The sequence below is a fragment of the Triturus cristatus genome, chromosome 2_2, assembly GCF_964204655.1.
Source record: "Triturus cristatus chromosome 2_2, aTriCri1.1, whole genome shotgun sequence".
Taxonomy (NCBI): domain Eukaryota; kingdom Metazoa; phylum Chordata; class Amphibia; order Caudata; family Salamandridae; genus Triturus; species Triturus cristatus.
In genome coordinates this window covers 56,363,422-56,389,338 of record NC_140582.1, presented here as the reverse complement: position 1 = coordinate 56,389,338, position 25,917 = coordinate 56,363,422, and the positions used below count along the sequence as shown (strand labels likewise).

Here is a 25,917-nt window from a genome sequence, read left to right as displayed (position 1 = left end):
ACAAGTCTGCACTATATAAAACTGCAAATACACAAAAAATAAGTGTTTTGCACATTTCTGTCATTGGGCTACATGTGGGCTACATCTGGGTGATATTTGTGCTGCATTTGGGCTCTTTTGTCTCTGTTGGCCATCTTGGGAGATTTATTTGTTATGAAGTTTCCTAATTTCCTCATTTAGTGCAGTCTCCTCAGTAGGAAATGCTTTCAGTTTTTCACTTTTGACTTTTTTGACGCAGCTACAACCCGAACTGCTGAACGGAATTACACCAAATTTGGCAAAGAGGTAGTCCTCAGTTGAGACTCATGCCCTTTGCTTAAATGGTGTAAATCCGTTCAGTAGTTCCTGAGAAAATCAAATTCAAAATCACATATATATCTGGGCGGACCCTAACCTCACATCTCATCGTGAGATCTGATTGGCTGTCAGCACTTCATCCAAGAAGTGTTGGCAGCCATCTTGGGACCAATATACATGATAGCACCTCATTAAAAAGCATTGCAGTTAATAGAAGGTTTTAAAACTTTAGTTACATTATAAATCATTTGTTGATGGTACCATACTCATTTTAGGAATTGTGGTGTGTTCTAAGGTGATTTTACCATGTGAAAAATCCTTTTTCTGTGATATCATGAATCATGTTTGAGAGAAAACCATTTTCTGATGCTTTTCCCACAGAGGTTTGGAAAGTGATCTATAGGCTAAACTGAGAGCATATTTTCTGTAAATTCACATTATCTTTCTCAGTCATGTGAGAATGAAGTCTGACATTCTCCGTAAAACATGTACATCCAACAAGGGCAGAGACTGTCAGTTGATTCCTTAGTGTTCTACTGCAGCTTCCCAGAGTGTTCTAAAGAACAGCTAGAGCGCTAACAGTCCTACTTATGACAAACGTATTGCACACCTGAAGCCATCTTGAATGGAATAAAGTGGTAACTCTTAAAATATTTAATTTAAAAAAGAACACAATGAGGGGGTTCATTTTGCCATAGAAAGTATGATTAGCGCTGCAGAAAGAAAAAGTAGGGCACATTTTGAGTGACTTCTCAAATCCTCTTCTATTTCATTAAAAAAATCTGACATGCAGACCGAAACATGCACTTTCAATACCAGCAGCAGACTTGCCTGGTGAGCAGAAGCTTTACTACAGTGATGTAATAAGCAACTAGAGTGCTAACATTCTGAATTCATGGCAAATGTGTGACACATCTGAATGCCTTCTTGAGGGAATCAAAGTAAAAAACTGAAAGTATTTCCTACTGAGGAGACTGTAGTAAACGAGGAAATTAGGAAACTTCATAACAAATAAGTATCCCAAAATGCCCACCAGAGACAAAAGAGCCCAAATGTAGCCCAAATATCACCCAGATGTAGCCCAAGTATAGCCCAATGACAGAATGTCCCAGAGTGTTCTAACGAATAACTAGAGCGCTAACAGTCTTACTTATGACAAAAGTATGGCACATCTGAAGCCATCTTGATTGGAATAAATTGGTAACACTTAAAACATTTAATTTACAAAGGAACAACATGAGGGGGTTCGTTGGCCATAGAAATTATGATTAGTGCTGCAGAAAGAAAAATTAGGGCACATTTTGACTTCTCAAATCCTCTTCCATTTCATAAAAAATTCTGACATGCAGACTGAAACATGCACTTTGAATACCAGCAGCAGACTCCCCTGGTGAGCAGTAGCTTCACTACAGTGATCTAATGAGCAACTAGAGTGCTAATATTCTGAATTGATGGCAAATGTGTGACACATCTGAAAGCCTTCTTGATGGAACCAAAATAAAAAACTGAAAGTATTTCCTACTGAGGAAACTGCAGTAAAGGAGGAAATTAGGAAACTTCATAACAAATAAATCTCCCAAGATGGCCACCAGAGACAAAAGAGCCCAAATGTGGCCCAAATATCACCCAGATGTAGCCCAAGTATAGCCCAATGACAGAATGTCCCAGAGTGTTGTTAAGAACAACTAGAGCGCTTACTGGCTTACTTATGACAAAAGTATGGCACACCTGAAGCCATCTTGATTGGAATAAACTGGTAACACTTAAAACATTTAATTTAAAAAGGAACACAATGAGGGGGTTCATTTTACCATAGAAATTAAGATTAGTGCTGAAGAAAGAAAAATTAGGGCACATTTTGAGTGACTTCTCAAATCCTCTTCTATTTCATTAAAAAATTCTGATATGCAGACTGAAACATGCACTTTTAATACCAGCAGCAGACTTCCGTGGTGAGCAGTAGCTTTATTACAGTGATCTAATGAGCAACTAGAGTGCTAACATTTAGAATTTATGGCAAATGTGTGACATATCTGAATACCTTCTTGATGGAATCAAAGTAAAAAACTGAAAGCATTTCCTACTGAGGAGACGGCAGTAAATGAGGAAATTAGGAAACTTCATAACAAATAAATCTCCCAAGATGGCCACCAGAGACAATAGAGCCCAAATGCAGCACAAATATCACCCAGATGTAGCCCACATGTAGCCCAATGACAGAAGTGTGCAAAACACTTATCTTTTGTGTATTTGCAGTTTTATATAGTGCAGACTTGTCAGGTATTGGAGTGCTCTACATGAGCATTGGTTACATCACACAAGATCAAATTCATTTTGGTTGTAGACATGGGGAGATTAAGTGATTTGACCAGAATCACAGAATGTTGAGCTGAAGCAGAAACTCCAACCTGGTTCCCCAGTTGCAAAGTCTACAGCTCTGGAAGTAACACCGCATCCTCTCCCCTAGGTGCAACATTTAATTAAGTGGTCAACTGGATAAAAAAAATAAAGGTTACAAATAATTTAAAAGTTCTTTGTCGCTATTTGAAAACTCAGAAAATATGTCCTCATTTTAGTTTTTTAGAGCACTAACCATAATTTTGATGCAAATAAGACCCTCTCATATATGTAATTTCTAAAGAAAATGCTCTAGGTATTACAGTTTTGATTACATCAAGATGGCGTCAGGCGTTCCACACTTTTGTAATAAATATAGAATGTTAGCAATCTAGTTGTTCATTGGGATACTGTTGAGAGGCAGAGGCCAGGGGCACGGACTCTGAAAATTGAAGGCAGTTAGGAGAGTGCAGAGGCAACAATTTGACCACGCTGGGCAGGCAGGAAGGGCAGTGGCAGCACAACAGACTATGGAGGGCAGTGGAAAGGGGGGCAGGGGCAACAAACCAACAATACAGGACTGGCAAGAGAGGCTGTGGCATATAATAGACCATTGTGGGCAGAAGGAAGAGGCAGTGGTAGTACGACCATACATGCCAACTGACCCGTTTCAGCCAGGAAACGTCCAATGTTTTTAAGCTCAAATGGGCTTTATTTGATCTGTCTCCTTTCTACAATCTCCTCTTTTTCAATCTAACTCAAAGAGGAAAATCAATACCCCATTTTTTTTTAAAATCTCCCTCTTACCAAGTTCAAAATGTTCGCAAGTATGGTACATTGGATCATGGTAGGCAAGAGGAATTGGGGTAGGGACATAGACTCGGATAACAGAGGACAGGAGGGACATGGAGAGGTGCACCAAACTGACCCTACAGGGCAGGCATCAGGGTTTGCAGCAGCACAATACACCACACAGGGCATGCGGGACGGGAGTGCAGCACAACAATCCATAGAAAGCAATAGGGAGGGGACAAGACCATGCACATGGACAACAGAGACCAGAGGAAAAGAGGCAATGGTATCTAGCTGACCATAATGGACAGACAGGAGAGAAAGCTGAAGCATAATAGACCATAAAGGGCAGGATGGACAGATCAGGGACATTACAATGGAACAGACTAGCCATGAGGGAGGGAATAGGGGTCTGCACATGGAAACCGAGGGCTGGGGGCAAGGGGCAGGGCAGGAGCAACAAGATGACCATGGAGGTCAGGCAGGATGGGCACTAGAAACAAGACACACCATGGAGAGCAACAATGAGACTATGATGGCATACACACAGACCATGGAGGGAAGGTGGGAGGGGGTCATGGCAGCACAGAAGGCCATGCATGGCAAGTGGGAGGGTTAGTGGCAGCACAATGGCTATGATGGGCAAGAAGGAGGGTGCAGGGGCATGCACAAAGGACCATTGAGGATAGAAGGGAGGGTCAGGACCTGGGCACAGACAAGAGAGTTCAGGGGAAGGGGCCTCACAACAGACCACGTGGGGCAGGCAGGAGGAGCAGTTGCAGCACAACAGACCAGGGAGGGCAGAAGGGTGTGGCAGTAAAATGAACCATGGAGGACAGGAGGAAGGGGATAGGGGCATGGCATGTGGACAGGCAGGGTGAAGGTGGCAGGTTGCAGTCATCTGACAATGCTAGGCAGGTGGGAGGGGAGTGGCAGCTCAACAGAACACTCAGAGTAGATAGGAGTGGCAGGTCCAAGGAACATGGTGGGCAAAAAGGATGGAGCAGGGGCATGCACAAAGACATCGGAGTGCAGGGGGAAGGAGAATAGGGGCAGCAAGCTAAGCACAGAGGCTAAGCAGGAGGTCAATGATGGGCCATAGAATTGGGCAATGGTGGGCAGGAGGAATGGACTGGTACATCATGCTAAATGGAGGGCAGTGGCAGCACATCAGACCATGCATGGCAGGAGAGAGGATGCTAGTCCATGGATTCAGACAACAGAGGATAGGGAGGAGGTGGATGGGGCAGCAAGCTAACTGTTCAGAGAAGGTGGGTATTAGGAACTTTATCGTTTTTAAAATGTGTCTGTGCGAACTACTTAAAATATGAACAAGTATGCAGCATAATCTCACTTTTATTCAGGAAGAAGAGGACGTTTGTGACTGTTACTCTGGGCTCACTTGGCAGAAACACCCCCTGACCCTCCACCCCCATCGCAAAATGCAATGCCCGTGAAAAGGGTAGGTGTACGCAGTGTTATATAGAACATAGTCCTGAGAGCACGATTGAAAATGAAAACTAGATATAGTATATGGTATAAACTATGCACCAAAAAGTGTGACATAAGATGAACCGGGGCGTGAAATATAATATGCAATACATTGTGCGCAATGACAGATTAATTGGAGAGCGAGAGATAGTACAGGCACTAGCGCGTGCTATGCGTTATGCGCCTTGGAGTGTAATATGCACAGGGCAGTGTTGTGTAACCTAACTAGTCTCTAAAGTTGTAATATAAAATATGTGCTGGGGAGTGTAACATTGCATATGCACTGTGACAAAGATATGGATCCCAGATTGTAATATGTATGGCATAGCGCTGTGCGTTATAACATAGGCATCGAGGAAGGCACGTTAGATGTGGCAATATAACCCGTGCGAAGGCAGGTGTGGCATGACCTATTCACGGGGTGGTGTTACAGTGCACATGGGCTAGAAAGTGTCATAGCATACGCACTAGCTGGTGGAACACAACACAGAGGTGTGTGGTACTCGGCGGGCACTGGTGGGTGTAACACAACATTGGGCTCAGCCAGGAGCACGCTGTGACTCTCAAGTGAGGTTTGTTTGCTTTCCAGAAAGTAAAATAAAAAGTATTACACATTCGGCGGTGGATGTGTGTTCTATTAACTGTGAGGGGGGTTTCTTGCATAGTTTGGTCTAATTTTTGTCGAATTCCCTTTGAATGGCTTGGTGTGCGTGTGTATTAAATGTGCCCGTCAATAGCTACCCATGTTTGTATAAATAAACGACAAGGGTGTCTACTTGGAGAGTACCCACCGGCGGGGGCGCCGGGATTAAGCACGCTAGGGCGTCAGACATGTCAGAGCTTCACTTGCGATGTAATTACATTCCACGTGGATTCATTGTATGCATAGTCGCCCTTTAATGAATATCACTCAAATCGTCATGGTGATAGGTACATACGGTTTGTCCAGCATGTCCTAGGTGTTTCTATATATATATATATTTTTAAAATATTTAAAAACAAAGGCCGGCCCCGGGGGATGGGGTCCCCGGGGCCATAAGTGGCCTGAGGAGGGGGGCAATGCAGCCCCCCTCCTAAAGATTTTTTTTTTTAAAAAAGACCAAGACCAAAGACCCGGGGTTGGGGTCCCCGGTGCCGATTAAGGCCCTGGGAGGGCCAAATTTATTTTTTTCACCAAAAAAAATTAGGGTGCAGGCCCTGGGGGATGGGGTTCACAGGGCCAATAAATTAGAAAAAGAAGGGGGGCCACACAGCCCTCCTTCTTAAAAAAATGAAATAAATAAAAGACCGGCATCGCGCCGGAGGCCACGCCCCCTCCTTGCAGCACTCTGCAAACGCGCCCCCTGGCCAGTTGTAAGTTGGGGGAATTAATTCCCCTTCAATACTGAGGGTCCCTGAGGGCCAACCAACAGGTATCTCCAGTATGCACCAGGGAGCTGCGTTGCAGACAGGTGTTCTGAGGCCATGCCCCTTTTTACACCTCTATGCAACGCAGGTCTGTGGCGCTTACTGGAGGTACCTAGTGGGCTAGTTTGACCCTAGGGACCCTTAGGATTCAAGGGGACTTAATCTCTCAACTTAGAACGGCCACAGGGCGCGTTTACACAGTGGTGAAGGGAGGGGACGGGGCCTGAGGTGACGTGTGCAGACATGCCCTGTGGCGCGTTTTAAGTTGGGGAAATAATTCCCTTTCAATCCTGAGGGACCCTGGGGGCCAACTAGCCCACCAGGTGCTTCCAGTAAGCGCCACTGCTCTGCGTTGCAGAGAGGTGATGCAGGCCGTGCCCCTTTTTACACCTCTCTGCAATTGCGCTTACTGGCCTTCCATAGTGGGCTATTTTGCCCCTAGGGACCATCAGGATTCAAGGGGACTTAATCTCCCAACTTAAAAAAACGGCCACAGGGCGTGTTTACACAGTGGGGAAGTGAGGGGACGGGGACTGAGGTGACGTGTGCAAACACGCCCTATGGCGCGTTTTAAGTTGGGGAAATAATTCCCCTTCAATTCTGATGGCCCTGGGGGCTAACTAGCCCACCCGGTGCTTCCAGTAAGCGCCACTGAGCTGCGTTGCAGAGAGGTGGTCCAGGCCGTGCCACTTTTTACACCTCTCTGCAACGCAGCTCTGTGGCGCTTACTGGAGGTACCTAGTGGGCTAGTTGGACCCTAGGGACCCTCAGGATTCAAATGAACTTAATCTCCCAACTAAAAACGGCCACAGGGCATGTTTACACAGTGGTGAAGCGAGGGGACGGGGCCTGAGTTAATGTGTGCAAACAAGCCCTGTGGCGTGTTTTAAGTTGGGGAAATAATTCCCCTTCAATCCTGAGGGACCCTGGGGGCCAACTAGCCCACCAGGTGCTTCCAGTAAGCGCCACTGCGCTGCGTTGCAAAGAGGTGGTCTAGGCCGTGCCCCTTTTTGCATCTCTCTGCAACGCAGCTTTGTAGCGCTTACTGGAGGTACCTAGTGGTCTAGTTGGACCATAGGGACCCTCAGGATTCAAGAGGACTTAATCTCCCAACTTAAAATGGCCACAGGGCCTGTTTACACAGTGGGGAAGGGAAGGGACGGGGCCTGTGGCGTGTTTTAAGAGGTAGTTTTAATCCCCTGCCCTATTATATACTAGGGGCTTACAGAGGAGGTCATGCTAATCACAGGGGGACCCCAACATATAGTGTATTCTGAGTGTCTTTTAACATAGCACTGGCTCTAGGACTGGTTAGTCAGACTCAGTTACCACCTGTATCCGTCTGAAATAGTTGAGGGTACAGGATGATTTTGCAACAAGGCTTCTTTCTGCTCTTCTGTTTGTTCTTTCTGCACGTTATCCTTCTTCCTGCATTTTTTTCTTCGTCTTTAAGGACTTCTGTTGCTTCTTTCTGAATTTCTTTTTTTTCTTTCTGTGCGTTTTTTCTTCTTCCTTCACATGTCCTATCTCTGTAGGCATAGTTAGAAATTAGCATTTAAAAAACCTTTGAAATTCACTGAAAAAACCATAGGTTTCAGTCACGGTATAGTTAGGAATTAGCATTTAAAAAAACTTAGAAATTCACTGAAAAAACCATAGGTTTCAGGGGCGTTATAGTTAGCTGGACTTTTCACTCGTACAAAACCATTGATATTCCCCCGTTATAGTTAGTTCAGCTAACTATAACACGCGCGCCCGCAATGCACTGCTGATGACGTCACATATTACATCACTCATGACATGGTCAGTGACATCACACATGACATCACTGATGACATCTCAAATGACATCACTGATGACATCATCCTTGTGATAGAGTGGCAGACCTCCTCTCCCCCTCATATAACCTTTGATACACACATTCAAAAATAGAAACTAAAATGTTCAAAACAATGGACATACCAATACCAGTTACAACAACCTATTCAGTAATTCTAAGATCCACATACACATCCACTCATTCACCAACAGTCCTATACAGTCACTCATACATGTACTCACTCATCATATGTACTCATACACCTATACATCCTGTTACACAACACCACTCATCCATAGAGTTACTCACACACATAGTCACTCATCCTAATAAAGAATCAAACATCGATTTACTTGCATATACAGTTATACACACACCACCACACTTACTTCTACAGAAACTTACACATACTTAGTCTTTTAAACAATCACTTATAGAAACACATACTTATTCATACAGGAACTCTTTCAATCTGTCACTCTCACATATACTCACTTATATACACCAATAGTCCCATATACTAGTTTAAAACATATGTAGTCGCCCATACAGTCCTGCACACATGCTGTCTTCAACACATACAAACAGTGAGTCACTCATTCATGCACCTATGCACTACGTAACAACCCCACCGAACCATACAGACACTCAGACACTCATACTGATACTCAAAAAAACAACTAATAATCTATATAGACACTCGTGTAGCTACTCACCAACACATGCAGCCACTTATACACAAAGTGAGAGACTGATATAGATATTTACATATTTAAACATTACTCACTAAGCCATGTATTCACTAAGATACACTTCATCAGTTAGTTATACAATCCATTTTTTTAAAACAAATCATCCATTTAGACACTTATATACCCATTTATTCTCCCATCGACCTTGAGATATACATACATAAAACATATGTAATTTTCAGAAAAACACACATTCACTGGATGATGTCATCAGTGATGTCATTTGAGATGTCATCAGTGATGTCATGAGTGATATCACTGACCATGTCATGAGTGATGTAATATGTGACGTCATCAGCAGTGCATTGCGGGCGGGCGAGTTATAGTTAGCTGAATTAACTATAACAGGGGAATTTCAATTGTTTTGTACGAGTGAAAAGTCCACCTAACTATAACGCCCCTGAAACCTATGGTTTTTTCAGTGAATATATATATATATATATATATATATTATTTTTTTCACTGAAAAATCCAAGGGTTACAGGAATTTTATATATAAAAGAATACAGCTGATAGCACAGCACTACATGCAAAAAGTGCCCACCCCAAGCACTTAATAGCTAGCATTCCCTTTGGTGAATTCCTGAGGTTGAAAAGAATCCGTAGTACAGAAGCAGAGCTAGAAAAGTTTATGGAAGACGCTAAAAAGATGTTCAGAGAAAGGGTATATAGTAAAAGAATTTTAAAAGAGGCAACAAAAGGCAAAGACTAGAACGAGAGAAACCCTACTCCAATAATATAGTGAGGGAAGTATAAGAGGAACACCAACATCAACATCTGATACAAGTAATGAGGAAAATACAGCTAGACTCATTACGAGATTCAGCAGTCAAGAAAGGCAGATTAAAGCTATTATAAAGAAAAATTGGCAATAGTACTTACCGATGCTGTTATGGCTCTTAGACTACCAGAGGAATCATAAATTACCTTCAGACGGGCACCATCCATGAGGACACAGTCAGTTAAAAGCAGCCCAGAAGTCAGTCCAGTCACCTCATGGCTAAAACCAAACAACTTTTTTTTCAAATGCTCATCGTGCAGAGGATGTAAATTTGGTGTAAAAACTACTCATTATGAGACACCATTCAGTGCAACTAAGATAGCCATCACAGGGAATTTCAACAGCAGGACTGACTTTGCTGTGTACATTCTCACGTGCACTTGTGGCTTAAGATATGTTGGCAGCACCAAGCTGCAAGTGCACATGAGAATTTTACAGCATTGAAGAGCCATAGTAAACAGCGATGCCACATTGCCACATATCTTGTGGCTCGGCATTTCAAGGCAGTACATGGCAATAAACTAGACTGTTTAAAATACTTTGGTATTGGCTCTGTCCCTAGCCTCAGACGTGGTGGAAATAGAGAGAGGTTGCTACGCCAGTTCGAGACTCACATGATTTTAGAGCTAGATAGCAAAACACCATTTGGCTTGAACAATAATGAACATTTACTTATCTTCCTTTAATTACTCCCCAATATCTTTGAAGTATGGGATTGGAAGCATATAATCCCACAATTATATAATTCAATGATAGCAAAACCAAAGGAAATGATGAACGGAGTGTTGAACATTGCAAGCACTCACCCCCAGTCAACTGATCTGGGATTAATCCATCACCGTTCTTTAGCCCACTCTGCCACCCCAGTTCAGACATGACCATATGAAAATCAGTCTGACCCTGTGCCTCATGGGAACAGTCCAGCCCGAACTGCCAAGCCATGTCTTCCCTGGACCGGAAACAAGCTTCCTAGGACGGGTTTCTGGCATTTCAGCCGTCTTCAGCCAGGCTTGCTTGAATCCAGTGGCAAAGTGAGCAAGGGACTCACGTCTGAGCATACCCAAGCTTGTTTCCGGTCCAGGGAAGACATGGCTTGGCAGTTCGGGCCGGACTGTTCCCATGAGGCATAGGGTTAGACTGATTTGCATATGGCCATGTCTGAACTGGGGTGTCAGAGTGGGCTAAAGAACGGTGATGGATTAAACCCAGATCATTTGACTGGGGGTGAGTGCTTGCAATGTTCAACACTCCGTCCATCATTTCCTTTGGTTTTGCTTTGTTCGCCATAAGTTGGCAGGGTATGCTCAGACGTGAGTCCCTTGCTCACTTTGCCACTGGATTCAAGCAAGCCTGGCTGAAGACGGCTGAAATGCCAGAAACTGATCCTAGGAAGCTTGTTTCCGGTCCAGGGAAGACATGGCTTGGCAGTTCGGGCTGGACTGTTCCCATGAGGCATAGGGTTAGACTGATTTGCATATGGCCATGTCTGCACTGGGGTGGCAGAGTGGGCTAAAGAACGGTGATGGATTAAACCCAGATCAGTTGACTGGGGGTGAGTGCTTGCAATGTTCAACACTCCGTCCATCATTTCCTTTGGTTTTGCATAATTCAATGATATACACCTAGTGACTAAACCTAGGAACTTCTTATCACATCAGCACTCTGACCTATCTTTAGAAATAGATAACTTGTATCAGCATTCCGCCATGTATTTTAACTTAATTTATAATAAAAAGTTTCTTTAGGGTGACACTTAACTTTGCACTATGTAGCACTGAGGCACTTTTAGAGCAATTTGTACTTTAAAAAGTGGAAAGCACAATAGCAATTTATTTCCCAGGCTAATTTTGCACCTTATATTGCTGCTAAACACTCAGATTTTGATCAGAATTTCGAATTTTATAGTTATTTTGAGATATTAATGCACACTATGTTTATGTACTGAATGAATATACTTTGAATGAACTCACTGTAGAAGGATTGTTTGAACGCATTCAAGCGGGTATACATTTTCAATCCGAAATGGTTGAACAAATTTGGACTATTTGAATGGATTTTTAAGTATGTATTTATTCATTTATTTATATTTAACATGGTGCATGTATTGTTTATCAATATCTATGAATTGGATAGTTATGCAAAAATGCCCCCACGAGGGATAAAATACCTTGAGCACATATGCAGAAACGTTGTAAAATATAGTCTGATCACCATTCACCATGTCTAGGAAATTACGTCACAGAATGGGTTGGTGTAGTGTTCTGCGAGTATTAGCGCTTGCCAAGTGGCTTACGGGACTCAGGGCCTACACTTCGAAATAACGACACCTGGACACCTTAGATGTATTGATGGTCCGCTGGCGCAGCCGTACTGCCGTACGTGCGTGCGTGACCTGCCTTTATTGTTTTACACCACGTGACCTGACGCGTACGCCTCAGCGTATCGCGTCAGTGTCACGACATCACATTCCTCCCCAACACACAAAAAGAACAAAATTCAAAACATATCAAGGCACCCCGGTCTTCTCTCTCCCGCAGTATACCCTTCATTAGCATACACCAATTCAACATAACCAAAACTAAAACAGTCTTACGTGACGTAGTCCTTAAGGCGACGGGAGGGCTCAGGATTATGCCGCAAGTTGTACCTGGACACTCCCCTGCTCGGCGATTCACCTGGACCGCTACCTGACAGGTCGCTGTCAGCACTCACATCGCCGTCTAACGGGCCAACAGACCCACCTCGAAATAGCACCTCTGGCTGTTGGATGGGCCACAGGGGATCAGTGTCACCAGACTGGGAGGCAGCTCCTCCCACCGCATCATCCGTAGACACAGCTTGCTCTGGCGAATTCTCTGCACCCCCGGGTCTGTTGCAGGGCACCTTGATTCGAGCTCCCAGGTCCTTGGGACGGCTGAATTCTTTTGAAATATGAGACATTCCTAGTTACTCTTTCGCCTCTCCGCCTCGCCGTGACGCAAGTACCCTTAACGTCTTCCACTGTCCATGGTTCCTTTTCGAACCTCAGCCGGAATTTGCTTCCAGGTGTTCTGTTTTTGATGAGCACCATGTCACCTGGTACAATGTCCGGTACCATTGCTCTCCGTCGGGTGTCAGCGTGCGCATACGCCCCTCTGCGTCTGTTGTCAATGGCACAGTCATCCGGGGCCTCCGGCCGCCACTCTGGATGATGTGGTATGGCATCCGTGATCACCCTTCCCATCAGCAGGTGGGCAGGAGCAACTCCTGTGGTGGAATGAGGCGTCTGGCGGTAGCTTCGAAGGAAGGTGAATAGGGCTAGCTCTACGGAATGGCTTTTGTCATGAGCAATGCGAATTACGTTGTTGAGGGTTCTCATGAACCGTTTGGCCTCCCCATTCGCTTGAGGCCATCGGGGCGTGATTCGCCGATGACGGATGCCCAAAGTCTGCAGGTTTGTGGCGAACTCCTGGCTCTGGAATGGGGACCCATTGTCCGTCCGGATCTCCTTCACTAGTCCGTGGGTAGCCATTATTTTTTCTAGCTTTGGAATCACTTCGCTGGCGCTAAGGGCCTACAGAATCTCTACTTCGGGATACTTCGAGTGATCATCAATAGCAACTAGAGTGTGTCGCCCGCCCGGCAAGCTGCCAAAATCCACGCTTATTTGGGACCAAGGGATTCTCGGCCTAGGTTCCATGACGATGGGGGCAGGCCTGGGAGCCTCCCCTGTGACCTGGCAGGCGGCACAGCCCGTACAGTTGTTTCTACGAGGTCGTCCATGAGGGGAAACCAGACTTTTGTGCGCAGTCTCGATTTGGTTTTCACCATGCCTTGATGGCCTATATGGGCTAAGTCTACCATCCTCTGAGTCAGTGACGTCGGGATGAACAGTCTGTGCCCCCTCAGCAGGCATCCAGTATCGTCCTCGGTCAATTCCTCCCTCATGTGGTATAGGCTGTCCATAATCCTTTGCGCCAAGGGCGTCAGGCTCTTCCATTCTTCTTTTGCTCTGTTCCAGCTAATATTCTGGACGGCTTGCTTGGCCCTCTGCAGACACTCATCCTGGCTGGTGGCGTGTAGGAGGCTGGCCATGGATACAGGTATGGGACACGAGCGAGCGGTGACACATCGTACATACTCCTCGGTATCCGCTGCTTCCTCCATTTCTTGCGGGGTGGCCTTTCGAGGGTGGCGAGAAAGGTAATCAGCCGGGTTCCGCGCCCCGGGCTGGTATTATATTTTGCAGTTATAGTTTTGCAACTGGAGCATCCACTTCTCAATTCTCGGTTGTGGTTTCGTAGAGGTGCCCGAGAAGAGTGCCACCAAAGGCTTGTGGTCGGTGGTCACCACGAAGGGTTTCCCATACACATACAAATGGAAATGGTGACAGCCCCAGTGGATTGCAATTGCCTCTTTCTCTATCTGAGAGTACCTTTGCTCGGTCTCCGTAAGTGACCGGCTGGCAAATGCCACCGGAGCCCATTCATCTTGAGGCGTCTTCCGCTGTAACAGAACAGCACCCAGTCCGACAGGACCGGCGTCCACGGCAATCAACGTGAGCTTGGCAGGGTCAAAGAATGCGAGTGTTGTCGCTTCTGAGAGTGCCTCCTTGATTTCGTCGAACGCCCGAGCTTGCTCACTGCCCCACTCTTTTGTCAGTTCTCTGTTAGGGGAGCTGTTAGGTTGGCCAAGTCTTTGATAAACCTTCCGCAGTAGTTGACCATCCCTAGAAAGCTACGAACTTCGGTGATGTTCGTAGGGGCAGCGGCTTCCTTAATGTCTTTCACTTTATCAGGATCGGGGTTTACTCCCTCCGCCGAGAATGTATACCCAAAGAACTGTAATTTGTTGCACAGGAACTCACATTTTTCTCGATGTAACGTGAGGCCAGCCTCTCTAATCCGACGTAGTACTTGCAGTAGTCGCTCATTGTGCTCTGGGACCATCTTGGCGTGAACCATAATGTAATCGCTGACGTTGATTGCCCCCGGGATCCCGGTGATGAGCTCCTGGATTACGTTTTGGAACACCTCCGCGGCACTCGATACTCCGAAGCTCAAACGGGTGTACCGCCTGAGCCCTACGTGTGTCGAAAACGTGGTAATGTTTTGGGAGGCTTTGTCAAGAACCAGCTGGTGGTACCCTGACCGGAGATCCAACTTCGAGAACCACCTGGCACCTGCCATTTCCCCGATGAGGTCATCAATGGTGGGAGTGATGTGGCGCTCCCTCTTGATGGCGACATTGGGAAGTCGCATATCAACGCATATCCTGACGGCGCCTGGCTGCTTGGGCTTCCTTGCCACCACTATGGAAGACACCCACGGGGTAGGTCCAGACACCTTTTCAATTATCCCGGCCGCCTCAAGCTTCTTCAGCTCTTCCTCCACCAACGTTCTGAGGTAGAACGCTATCCGCCGGTGTCGCAGGGCTACTGGCTGAACGGTAGGGTCTACGTGCAGGTGGATCTCTTTGCCCCGGAACTTGCCTATTCCTTGGAACACCTCTTCAAACTCCTCCAGGATGTTCTGCATAGACTCTTGGTGCACTCCGAGTGCAAAAGTCACTACTCCAAGGTCTTCGGCAGCCCAGGAGCATGCCCTGACAGTCCTCCGTGACATAGATATTAGACGTAACTGACCGTGTTCTGTGAGATATTGTCGTCTTGAACCTTCCGCGCACCTTCAGCGGTGCCTCCTGTCCATACGCGAACATAGTTATCGTTGACGGGTGCAGAATGGGCTTCGGGTGCATGGTACTGTACAGTGCGGCGGCCATGATGTTGATGCTGGCCCCGGTATCCACAACTGCAGTGATTTCTTGCGACCCTACCCGGACGTTGCACTGCGGGAGTCGTCGTGTCTTGCGCATCGCGGTGCCGATCATGTGGATTTTGTGCACCACTCTCTCTTCTTCGCCATCGTCATCCATGTCGCTGGCCGCGGGCTCTCTCTCATCAACGGTGTTGACTGCTTGGCGGGGTTTGCGGTACCTCTTTGACCGACACACCTTCTCGAAGTGGTTGAAGCGACCGCACCCTGAGCACCTCTTCCCTCGTGCTGGGCACTCGGCTGCGGCATGTGGCAGACCACCACAGTACCCGCATGACTTCGGTTGTTGCGGAGCGGTGGCTCCCTGCCCTTTCTTGTCCCATCTCTGTTTAGGCTTGGCCGACACCACGTTAACTGGTTCCACCTTCACTGGCGCTTGCAGAGCGGCTACCATGTGTGCGGCGCGCGCTTTCGACAGCTCATTCGTCCGGCCCATCGTTAGTATTTCTGCCAACGGCTTGCCAGACTCTTCCAATATCCGCTCTCTCAACTTGGCTGACGCGCACCCATGAATTATTTGCCCTCTAATTTCTTCTGTTTCGTCTCGGAAACCGCAGGTGGCTGCTAAGTTCTTGAGGCGGGCGTGGAACTTGTCCAGCGATTCCTCAGGGAGTTGGCGCGCCTGTCGGAATATGAATCGCTCATAATCGCGGTTTGCCATTGGTTCGAAGTGTTCATTTAGCGCGGCTATCAGCGTTGTGTGAGTCTTGGGGGTAGCTTCAGCGAGCGTCTTGACAATATTATGAATGTCCTTACCCCCGAGATGAATAATCATCACGCGTTTTTGGTCCCTATGGACTTTGGTGGCTTCAAAAAAGATGCGTAGCCTGTCTTCCCAATCCTTCCATCGGGCCGCCACTGCTGACGGTGACCCTTCCACCGAGAACGGTTCAATGGGGGGGAATGTTCTTCATGGCGCGCATGTGCTGCCTTCGCTAGGCGAGACCAGTGGATGATGTGGATGTGTCCCCTTGGTTGGCACTACTCTCCCACGTGCCAGACCGACAAATTCTGGCTCAGTGGTTGCAAAAACCCCTTCCAGGCTCTAAGGGCAATGTAGCCGATGGTGGACCACGACCTGGCAGACACACAGACCTCCTCCAGGCCCCACAGACTGAGTACACCCCCCCAGGGCCTCAGGCACCCTAGGCCAATTACTCACAGGCCTAGCAGCTGGCAGGTGCACCGTCTTGCTCACGCGCGTCTTCCAGCGCTCAGGGATTTCCCCACGACCTGCGTGACCTCCAGCAGGCAGCTCCCGGCAGACACCACGTGGAGGCTCTCCCAGCACTCCGATCCGCCGTCGGGCCTCGAACTACGTGGGGCACAACAGACGGCAGCCACACCTCCGCGCCTGGGTGCGCACACGGGCACTGCGAACCGGCACTCACAAGCGCCGCACCGGTGACATCAAAGAGGGCGTGCGACTGCACGCGGGGGCACGAGCACCGCGACCGACGTGCAACTCGTGGCCGCCACACCCGCTCGTAGCACAATGCCGAGGGCACGCCCACCCTCGTCGCCACTTTTGTAGTGTTCTGCGAGTATTAGCGCTTGCCACGTGGCTCAGGGCCTACACTTCGAAATAACGACACCTGGACACCTTAGATGTATTGATGGTCCACTGGCGCAGCCGTACTGCCGTACGTGCGTGCGTGACCTGCCTTTATTGTTTTACACCACGTGACCTGACGCGTACGCCTCAGTGTATCGCGTCAGTGTCACGACATCACATTTTGGTATTTAGGAATGGCCATATAGCATTGTCGATATGTGATCAAGGTCACTTCGTGACCATAACGCGTTATGACTATGAGGTGAAGAACAATAAACAAACTTGCGCAACAAGTGGAGTTTGTGCCTTTCTTTTTGGCCTTACCGAGGAGGAGGAGGGGCGCACACGGTGTTGGATCCATTACGTAAGCCGGCTGCTTCCATTAACAAACCCCCTCACTGCAAGTTGGCAGCCGCATCCAGCCAACTACAAACAACACGATTTCGGGAGGAAATACCAAGGTAGCCCCCTGATGCAGGTATATCGCCAGAGAGGAGTCAAAGAAGGCACAGTCGGAGGACTCGCCTTGGATGGCACCATGCTGGTGAGTAAGACAGCCTTGGCGCAGGTGGGGAGGTTTATGCGTAAGACAAAAACGCCACCTGTGTTAGAGTGAGCAATATGCATGGCGAGCACCATCAATTCATAATGTTAGACGAGACAATGCAGAAACGGGAGGCGGCGACTGAGGATCTTTTCAATAATTCACCAAGTGCTCTATTAAAAAGCAAGCCCCAAGCAACGGGTACATGCAATAAAGAGACTGATGTAAAGATACTACTTAAGACACTGGAAAAATGTATGAGAAATGAAATTACAAAATGGTGGGAAGAAAAATCCTTACAAAAATATGAGGAAGGTGGAAGAGTTCCTCGAGGACTCCGCATTTTACTAGCCCCCAGTTTCGAGAACCCTAATTCTAATATGCTGAAGGAATGGGCAGAAAATAACGTAATTGCATCCGTGAATCTTGTCTGGATTTTAATCAAATACGCTCAAATCGATCGAGAGATTGACAGAATAAATGAAGAGCTTGAAAATAGGGATTTAAAGGATTACATTAATAAATTGAAAAAGGAAATTCAGCAAAGGCTAAAGACGCAGGAAGATAAAATTAAAATCAGGAAAGCCCATACGTTTGCACGGGATAAAGCTGATTACGAGCAAAGCCAGATATTCACATTCGTGCGCAAGTATGACAATGCAAAAAGAATCAGAATGAACACCATGTTCAAAACTACTACCTCAGTAAGAGCAACGGAAAGTGCAACTAAAGAAGGAATTATGTCGTCCACTTCGGACTTAAGCTCAGTAATCAGTGGAACAGAATCAGAAGGGGAAGGAAGTTCTACTGCAACCAGTATGCAAAATGAAAGAAAAATTAAGTCTAGCAGAGGAGCTAGATTTTTTAGCCCTAGACAGAAGACAAACCCTGCGACCTCGGAATATAAAGAAGCCAACAGAAAACGTAGGAACAGGAGGAGTCAAGCAAGGTGAAAGATCCGAAAATGGAAAAACCAAGAAGATTTATTGGTACAAGAGACAGGGCAAAACAACACACTAATAAATCTTTCAGAAACAACGCTAACCAAGGCTAAGACACAACTCTTAGCACTCGGCCTATCGTATTGCCCTGAAAGTAATTTCGACTATGCCAGCACTAGAGTCGACATATTCCAATTCATAAGGAAATTAAAGCTAAAAAGTTTTTCACCATCAAGGGAGGCACCAACCTAAAAAATACAATGGATATGACTGATGGGCTCAAGGACAATCTGCAAGCATCTGATGCCTCAACCATTCTGACAATGTATGAATTAATCAATGAGAGCAATACAGACCTACAATCAGGATCGAGAATGGAATCCACACAGGAAAAATTGCAAACACTGGAGCTTGTCCAACCAAGTGCAGGAAACTGTCTTTTCAAACCAAGATCACCTTTTCTGCCACTTATGCCTTTTCAAACCAAGATCAACTTTTCTGCCACTTATGCCAAAGGATGCTTTGGACATTTTCCAGGAAAGGTGGTAGAGGATCTTAAAAAATTCAATCACAAAGTGAAGCAGACTGCAAAAAGAATAAAGATTTGGGATCGCTAATATGACCAGCTGATACGCAAATTGAAAAATAATCAGGAGATAGTAGTCAACAAGTCTGATAAAGGAGGCAATATTGTCATCTGGCCAAAAAATATTACATACAGCAAGCATATCATCAGCTCAATAATACAGAATGTTATGAAAAAACACAACATAAAAGAATATAACAAAGCAAAAGAAGACCTAAAAAGAGATCTGATGCAATGGAAAAGGCAAGGTCTGATTTCCAAAGATGAATTTAACTTGATGCATAATGAGTTTCCAGTGCTTCCAACAATGTGTTTTATTCCTATGATATATAAGGAAAGGATACCAATCCCAGGCAGACCAATTATCTCAGCCCTTAAAGGAATCTGTGAGAACATTACCCAGTATATTGACTACTATCTTCAAGATCATGTACAGAGATTACCTACATACATCAAGGACACTGGGGACTTTTTATCAAAATTAAAAGCAATCACATAGATGGAAGGGCTGCTGCTTATAACACTGGACATAGAGTCCTGTATACAATAATTGATCATCTAGTAGGCTTAGCAGCAGTCAAACACTTTCTGGACTCAAGACCTTTGATCAACTATAATCACAACATTATGTTGATAGAATTGACCAGACGGGGCCTTTAAAATAACTTTTTTTTGTTTGGCAAAAAGTTGTATAGACAGAAACGAGGAGTGGCGATGGGACCCTGCTTCTCCCCAGCTATGCCTGTTTGCATGTTGGCCGGTGGGAGGAGCAGGTTCTCAGAACAACTCATGCTACAAAGTACTCTTCCCATGTGATGGACTGGTTTAGGTTCATCAATTATATCTTTGTGATCTGGAGAGGAGATCTGAGAAGTGCAGAATATTTTATAAGTGATATCAATGAAAATACGGTGAACCTGAATTTTACATCTAACATCAATAGTCAATCAGTGTAATTTCTGGATGTTAAAGTGTATGTATTGAACATGAAATTAGAGACAACACTGCACAGAAAGAATACAGCTGGTAATACGACACTACATGTAAAATATAGTGTGTTCACCATGTCTAGGAAATTATGTCACAGAATGGGTTGGTATTTAGGAATGGCCGTATAGCATTTTCGGTATGTGATCAAGGTCACTCGTGACCGAAACGCGTTATGACTATGAGGTGAAGAACAATAATGTAACAAGTGGAATTCGTGCTCTTCTTTTTGGCCTTACCGAGGCCCGATTAAAAGCAATTTAAAACTCTAAATGGCGTGGAGTAGCGTACCTGTTTGGCCGCAGCAGCAATCTGCAGGAAGCCAGGAGCGTGTTGGATATATACATATGTATACATATATATACATACATATAGGCACATATCTATATCTATATCTATATCTATATCTATATATATATATATATATCTATATATATATATATATATATATATATATATATATATATATGGCTTTTAACTTACCTGCTAAAAATATATATTTCTGTTGTTTAGTGCATGCGTGGTAAAGATGTGTGTGATAAAGGCATTGCATGGTAATGGATGGGTTGTGAAGGCATGCATCGTAATTGCATTCATGGTTCCATCATACAACCCTCTGAAAAACAACTACTCTTCTAGTGGCTCATTGCTACTGCATTAAAGCATTAAACCTGCTTTTTTTTTATCATAACTCGCAAGTTTGTGTTTTTTTACAGACAAGCGCTAAAGCCAGACCACGGAGGTTCAATAAATTTCTGCAGCTGAAAAATTAATAAAGGAGATAACATGGCTTCATTCAGAGCTCAGGTTGATTCCGTAGCTGCTGAAATAAAACGTAAGTCACCAACTTCACTTAGCTGTACAAATGTCACTTTTTTGTTTTTGCCATGGTATTGTGAATGTTCTCATATTGTAAATTTGATTTGCACACATAATGTACACACTGTAAATTGTAATCAGCCTTTCATAAAATTAAAGATCCTGATGAGACAGAGTGTTCAGTGATATAAACATATACCGAAAGCTGCTGTGTAGTTTAAGTTTGGTCAGAATTTCCCATGATAAGCCTTTTTTCTTTTCTTAATAACCTTGGCACGTACGAAACTTAACAAAACCTTCTGAATTTTTTTTTTTAAGTTGACTTGGGTTCGACATGTAAAGTTTTGTGCACATTTGTTAATGAGTGGCAGGGGAAAGGACATTAACGAAGTGGGGTTTGGTCACCTGTGGTAAATAGGGCACTAATGCCAACACACAATGGGCATGACTGAAGGACTTCATGAACAGGAATTGGCATCCCTGAGTGCTGATGACTGCACCCTTGATGTGAGATAATCTTATTACACTTAACACTATAAAAGAGGTAACTGTGTATTATTTTACTTGTTTGTATTTGTATTGTTATTTGAAAACATCGTGCTTCTGCATGTTGCTTCTTATTGGAATACATTTTGTTAGGTCATAAGTATTGTATTTGGTCTGCGACTTATGGTTTGCGTGGCTTTTGTGCAAGTTATGGATTTCAGTCATAAGCTTATCTTTCCATAACTTTTAGTGGCTTTTCGGTTTAAATGCATAACCTAATTTTATGGTGGATTAATAAGTGGATTTCCGAGTTATTTTAAGTGTGTGTAGCATGTATATCCATATATGTAGCCAAGAAAACCCCAGGGAAGGACCAGCCCCCTCACCTGATGGTTGAGAATGAAGGATTCCGTCTCTGCCTCGAGGATGACACCCCGAAAGGGATGTCAGACCGCTGCGTGTAGAAGATTCAGCATGCAGGACCCTGTGTCAGCTCAGCAGGAATTATTCTCTAATTTTCTGGGGGAATAAGGGTCTTATATACTAGAGTGGTCACTCCAGGGTTTGTTCTAGAATCAATGTTTTCAAAATAATCATAAATGCTTTCAAACAATCATAAATGTTTTGAAAACAATCATAAATGTTTTTCCAAACAAATGCGATCATGCACAGCGGGCTGCTGGCCAAGGATGACAAAAAGCAGTGACCCTTATACAGAGTAATTATGCGGTGCCTAAAGACATGTTTATGTACGTCACGTACATGGATTAGGATAGAATAATAAGAGTTGGTGTTGAAGAGTCAGGAGTAAGCCACTATGTAAAAGGTCACCTGTTTCTGAACCGTCGTGTGGATGGGACAAAGTGTGTAAAAAGGGGTATACATGACAGGACTAGCCTAAAGGACATGACACCCACTCCTCTTCAAAACGTCAACAGGTTCAGTTAGATAATAATAATGCTAAGGCCATTAAAAAGCATAACATCTTTTATAATAAAAATACTAAAAAGCACTGTTTTACCTTCGACTTCCACCGCTGAGGCAAGTGAATATGACTCTCCACCAGTTGAAATTATAGTTGACATTCCTGAAAATGCAATCCATTGACCATCCAATGGGGATCAGCCCCCATTACTTCATTTAGGTTCTAGTGGCTATTATATGGACAGAGGTAACTTTTCTTTGGCTTCATCTTTTCGTCTTCATCTGAGGCAGAGCCCCCAACTCGTGTTTGAATTTTCGTCTCCTGGTTTAAATGAACTTATCTGGTTCCTCCTTGGACATACATCTGCCTGGTGCTCACAATGGTTTTCCTTTTTTATGTGGATTGGTTTTGTTACAGTCTTTTTCCTACTTATAAATGGCCATTACATACTTGAACGCTCTGCTGTCCACCAGGTAGACAGAGTTCTGGCCCCACACACTTCGTCTCATAAAATGAAAAGTTATTGAGCACTAGTTAATATTTCAGCATTACTCATAGTTGATGGCATTTTTTGGGATAAAGTACCATTCTAGGTCTACGGTCCGACCAATACCCTACAGATTCCATACGTGTTTCGAGTTTCTTTAGGTGATGTCGTCATGCCTGGAATACACGCCGATGACTGGGATGTTAACGCAGTTCACCCACTATTTTCTGATTTAAAATATTACACTGCTTTTGAGATGGAGAATCTGTATTTAAATTCTGCTAATTATGCCGATTTATTCTAGTTTCAACATTATGGTCAACATTTTTTATACAAATCTAACACTGTACGTCCTCCTTTTAACTATACACAATTGCAACACAGTCCAACACCATTTCAGGGGAGTTCTGATACACAGAAAAATAAATGTGTATACTTTTCCGGTTATAATCTGACTAACCAGCAGACATATTACTATAAATTAAATTCATCAACATGCACAAAATTCATGCTGACCCATACTAAATTGGTATATTCTTCATTATTCATAACCAACTTATCCATAAAAGGTTATGATTATTGGAAGGACAAGATTGATTAAAAATCAATATGGGATAACAAAGATTGGCAGTTGCAGAGACCGGAATCTTTACATTGTGCATTTCTCATACCATCACAGCTGATTTTTTTCAATCGGACTGTTCAACAGCCTACCTGTTTTGGTTTGGCCACTGCTAACAATTTGACTGCACCCTCAATTCCGTCTTTGTCTGCCTACGACACTTGGCAGACACATACTAATTACACTATTGATGAATTGACCAAATTGTTTCAAAATGGTACTCTTAACTTCTCTAATATTGATCCATTGGGGTGGTTAGTGTGGCCAATTAATACTAATGCTTGTCAATTACGCTTTCCTAATGTCTCCAGAGGGTTTACGCTCAGTAGACCTGACCCTCGTTTCCCTCATTCTCATACAGTTACTACACATTCTGTTGGTAAATTGTGTCAGCAATGTTTGGAACATTCCAAGCTGTCATCTGTGAAACAACATCTTTCCCTTTTATCAGGTGACATTGATCTGGCTGATTTCCTTTTAGGTTCGAAATCCCCTCTCACTAAACGTTTTGAATATGCTGCATATAATGAATTTTGGAAACTGTCCCAGATAGGAGCTGTTTTCCGCTTACGACAAATTGATCCAGATAATATGAAAAAGTTATTTTTTTTTAAACTTTATTTACCAGTTTTGAAATATATCATCACATCTTCAATGTCTTGTACAGTTATGTGTATCAGTGTCTATACAGCAGAAGACTAACTAATTCGACTGCTGAACCCAAAATATCAATCATAGCCTTATTCAACACAAAATTAACAATTAAATCCGCAATCTCGTGATCACCTCTCCAACTTGGAAGCAGTGTATGCTACCTACATGGATTCACCATAATAAATTAACATTTAAACATGATTAATAATTTTGTTTCCATTCCCAATGATCAGTGCTCCCTCCACTCAGCCTACCCCAGTGAGTACCAGGCCGTATTCAATTTGTGTGGCAGTTTGTGACTGTGCAGCTGTTGTTTAATGTTTCAACGAGCCCCAAATGTCCCTAGGGCGGGACATTCTGGGCAGTGTAGTGGAGTATAGATCATAGTTGATGTTGCAATACTCGAGGCTGTTTAGCCCTTCAGTGTCGGAGCAGCTTTGTGCCCCTATTTGAGTGCTTTTTCCCTCTTAGCCAGCATTAACCCTATTGCGGTGAATTTCTGGACTGCCTTAGGAATGTTTTTTACATATCCCAACAGTGCTTCCTCTGGTGTGGGTTTGATGTCCAAATCTATAATTTCCCCTAATGTTTGAAAAATTGTGGCCCAGAAGGCTTTAATTCTGCAAAAAATCAACAGGAGAATGGATCACTTGTAACCACTTTACCAGGGTTTGTCAGTTAGTGATGCCTTCTTAAAAAACCTTCATATACGCACCTAGCTGGAAAAGAAAAGAGGCGGTATTATCTTGATTCTCCGCCTATACTTAGCGTGACAGCATAGTCATAGGATTTTGTTGGGTATGCTGACCTCCACCTGGAGGTCAACCACTGGTATTTGCAGTAGTGTCCAGAAATAATGTTAAAAGGTGATCGTGGTGAGGTGAAATTAAAATTCTTCAGAACTCCTCGCTACAAGGTAAATATTTATTGATGGGTGGGAGTCTAGAGAAATTAAAAATGGTGAGCGTGTGCTTTTAGACCGTGTTACTATGTCTAACACACTGAAAAAGTCCATCTATAAGGTCGACATGTTTCAGCCCTGTTTGCCCAGCGGGGTCCAGGGGGCTTTCTTCAGGACCAGAGAGAGTATATCTGTGCAGGTACGATTTGTATTGCACTTGTCAGTTGGGTCAATATTAGCCCTCCATGAAGATTAGGTCAATAGTACCTGTGGTTGACAGCACAAAAGAAAAAGAAGGGAGAAAACGGATTCAGTACCTCCCTGTATGGTTGTCCGGGTTTCATCTCTACATTCACTTTATTATTAGAATGTAAAAAATGTTTTAGCTAATCTTTATGTCGTCTGGCGCATTTCGCTATTAAAAACACATACTGCAGGAATTATGGCGTTACTACAATTTATCGTGCATTGGTTAAAGAGCGCGTAAGGTCGAATAATGATGTTAGTGCGCACAAGGTCTCATATTAATGATAATGGTGGTGTGACGTTGGTTAATGAAATCCATATTTGCCCCATGAAATAATAAAACAGTTAAACAAGATTTGTCATGATTTATAAATTATGTTCCCAAAAGGTGTCAGTTACAGCTTAGCCCGATGTAGGTACTGGTTTACCTTAAACGACACTCATTACGGCATCTTCGGGGGTCGGCAAGCAGTGTCCTGGCTTGCTGTAAGAGGAAAATAATGTTTAATGAAGGCCTTTAGTTTTTGTCGAGCGCGGTCCTTCGGCGTTTCTCCCTCACCTGCAGTTACGGGAGATTCTCTGCTTGTGCTTGCTCTACCCTCAGTGGTGCAGGCTGTTCTTGGAACCCTCATTTGTTTCTTCGCTTGAGTAGACATGGAAAAAATACTCCTAGGT

General features: G+C 44.4%; 1 protein-coding gene across 1 annotated transcript in view; it reads left to right on the top strand.

The window, feature by feature from the left end:
- LOC146861822 (uncharacterized) overlaps positions 1-25,917 on the top strand; it is a 627,622-nt gene that overhangs the window by 95,096 nt on the left and 506,609 nt on the right. Inside the window, exon 2 of the mRNA XM_085643200.1 lies at positions 20,819-20,937. Within this exon, the coding sequence (XP_085499326.1) occupies positions 20,889-20,937 (49 nt within the window). The 5' untranslated portion in view covers positions 20,819-20,888. The remainder of the gene's footprint in view (positions 1-20,818; positions 20,938-25,917) is intronic.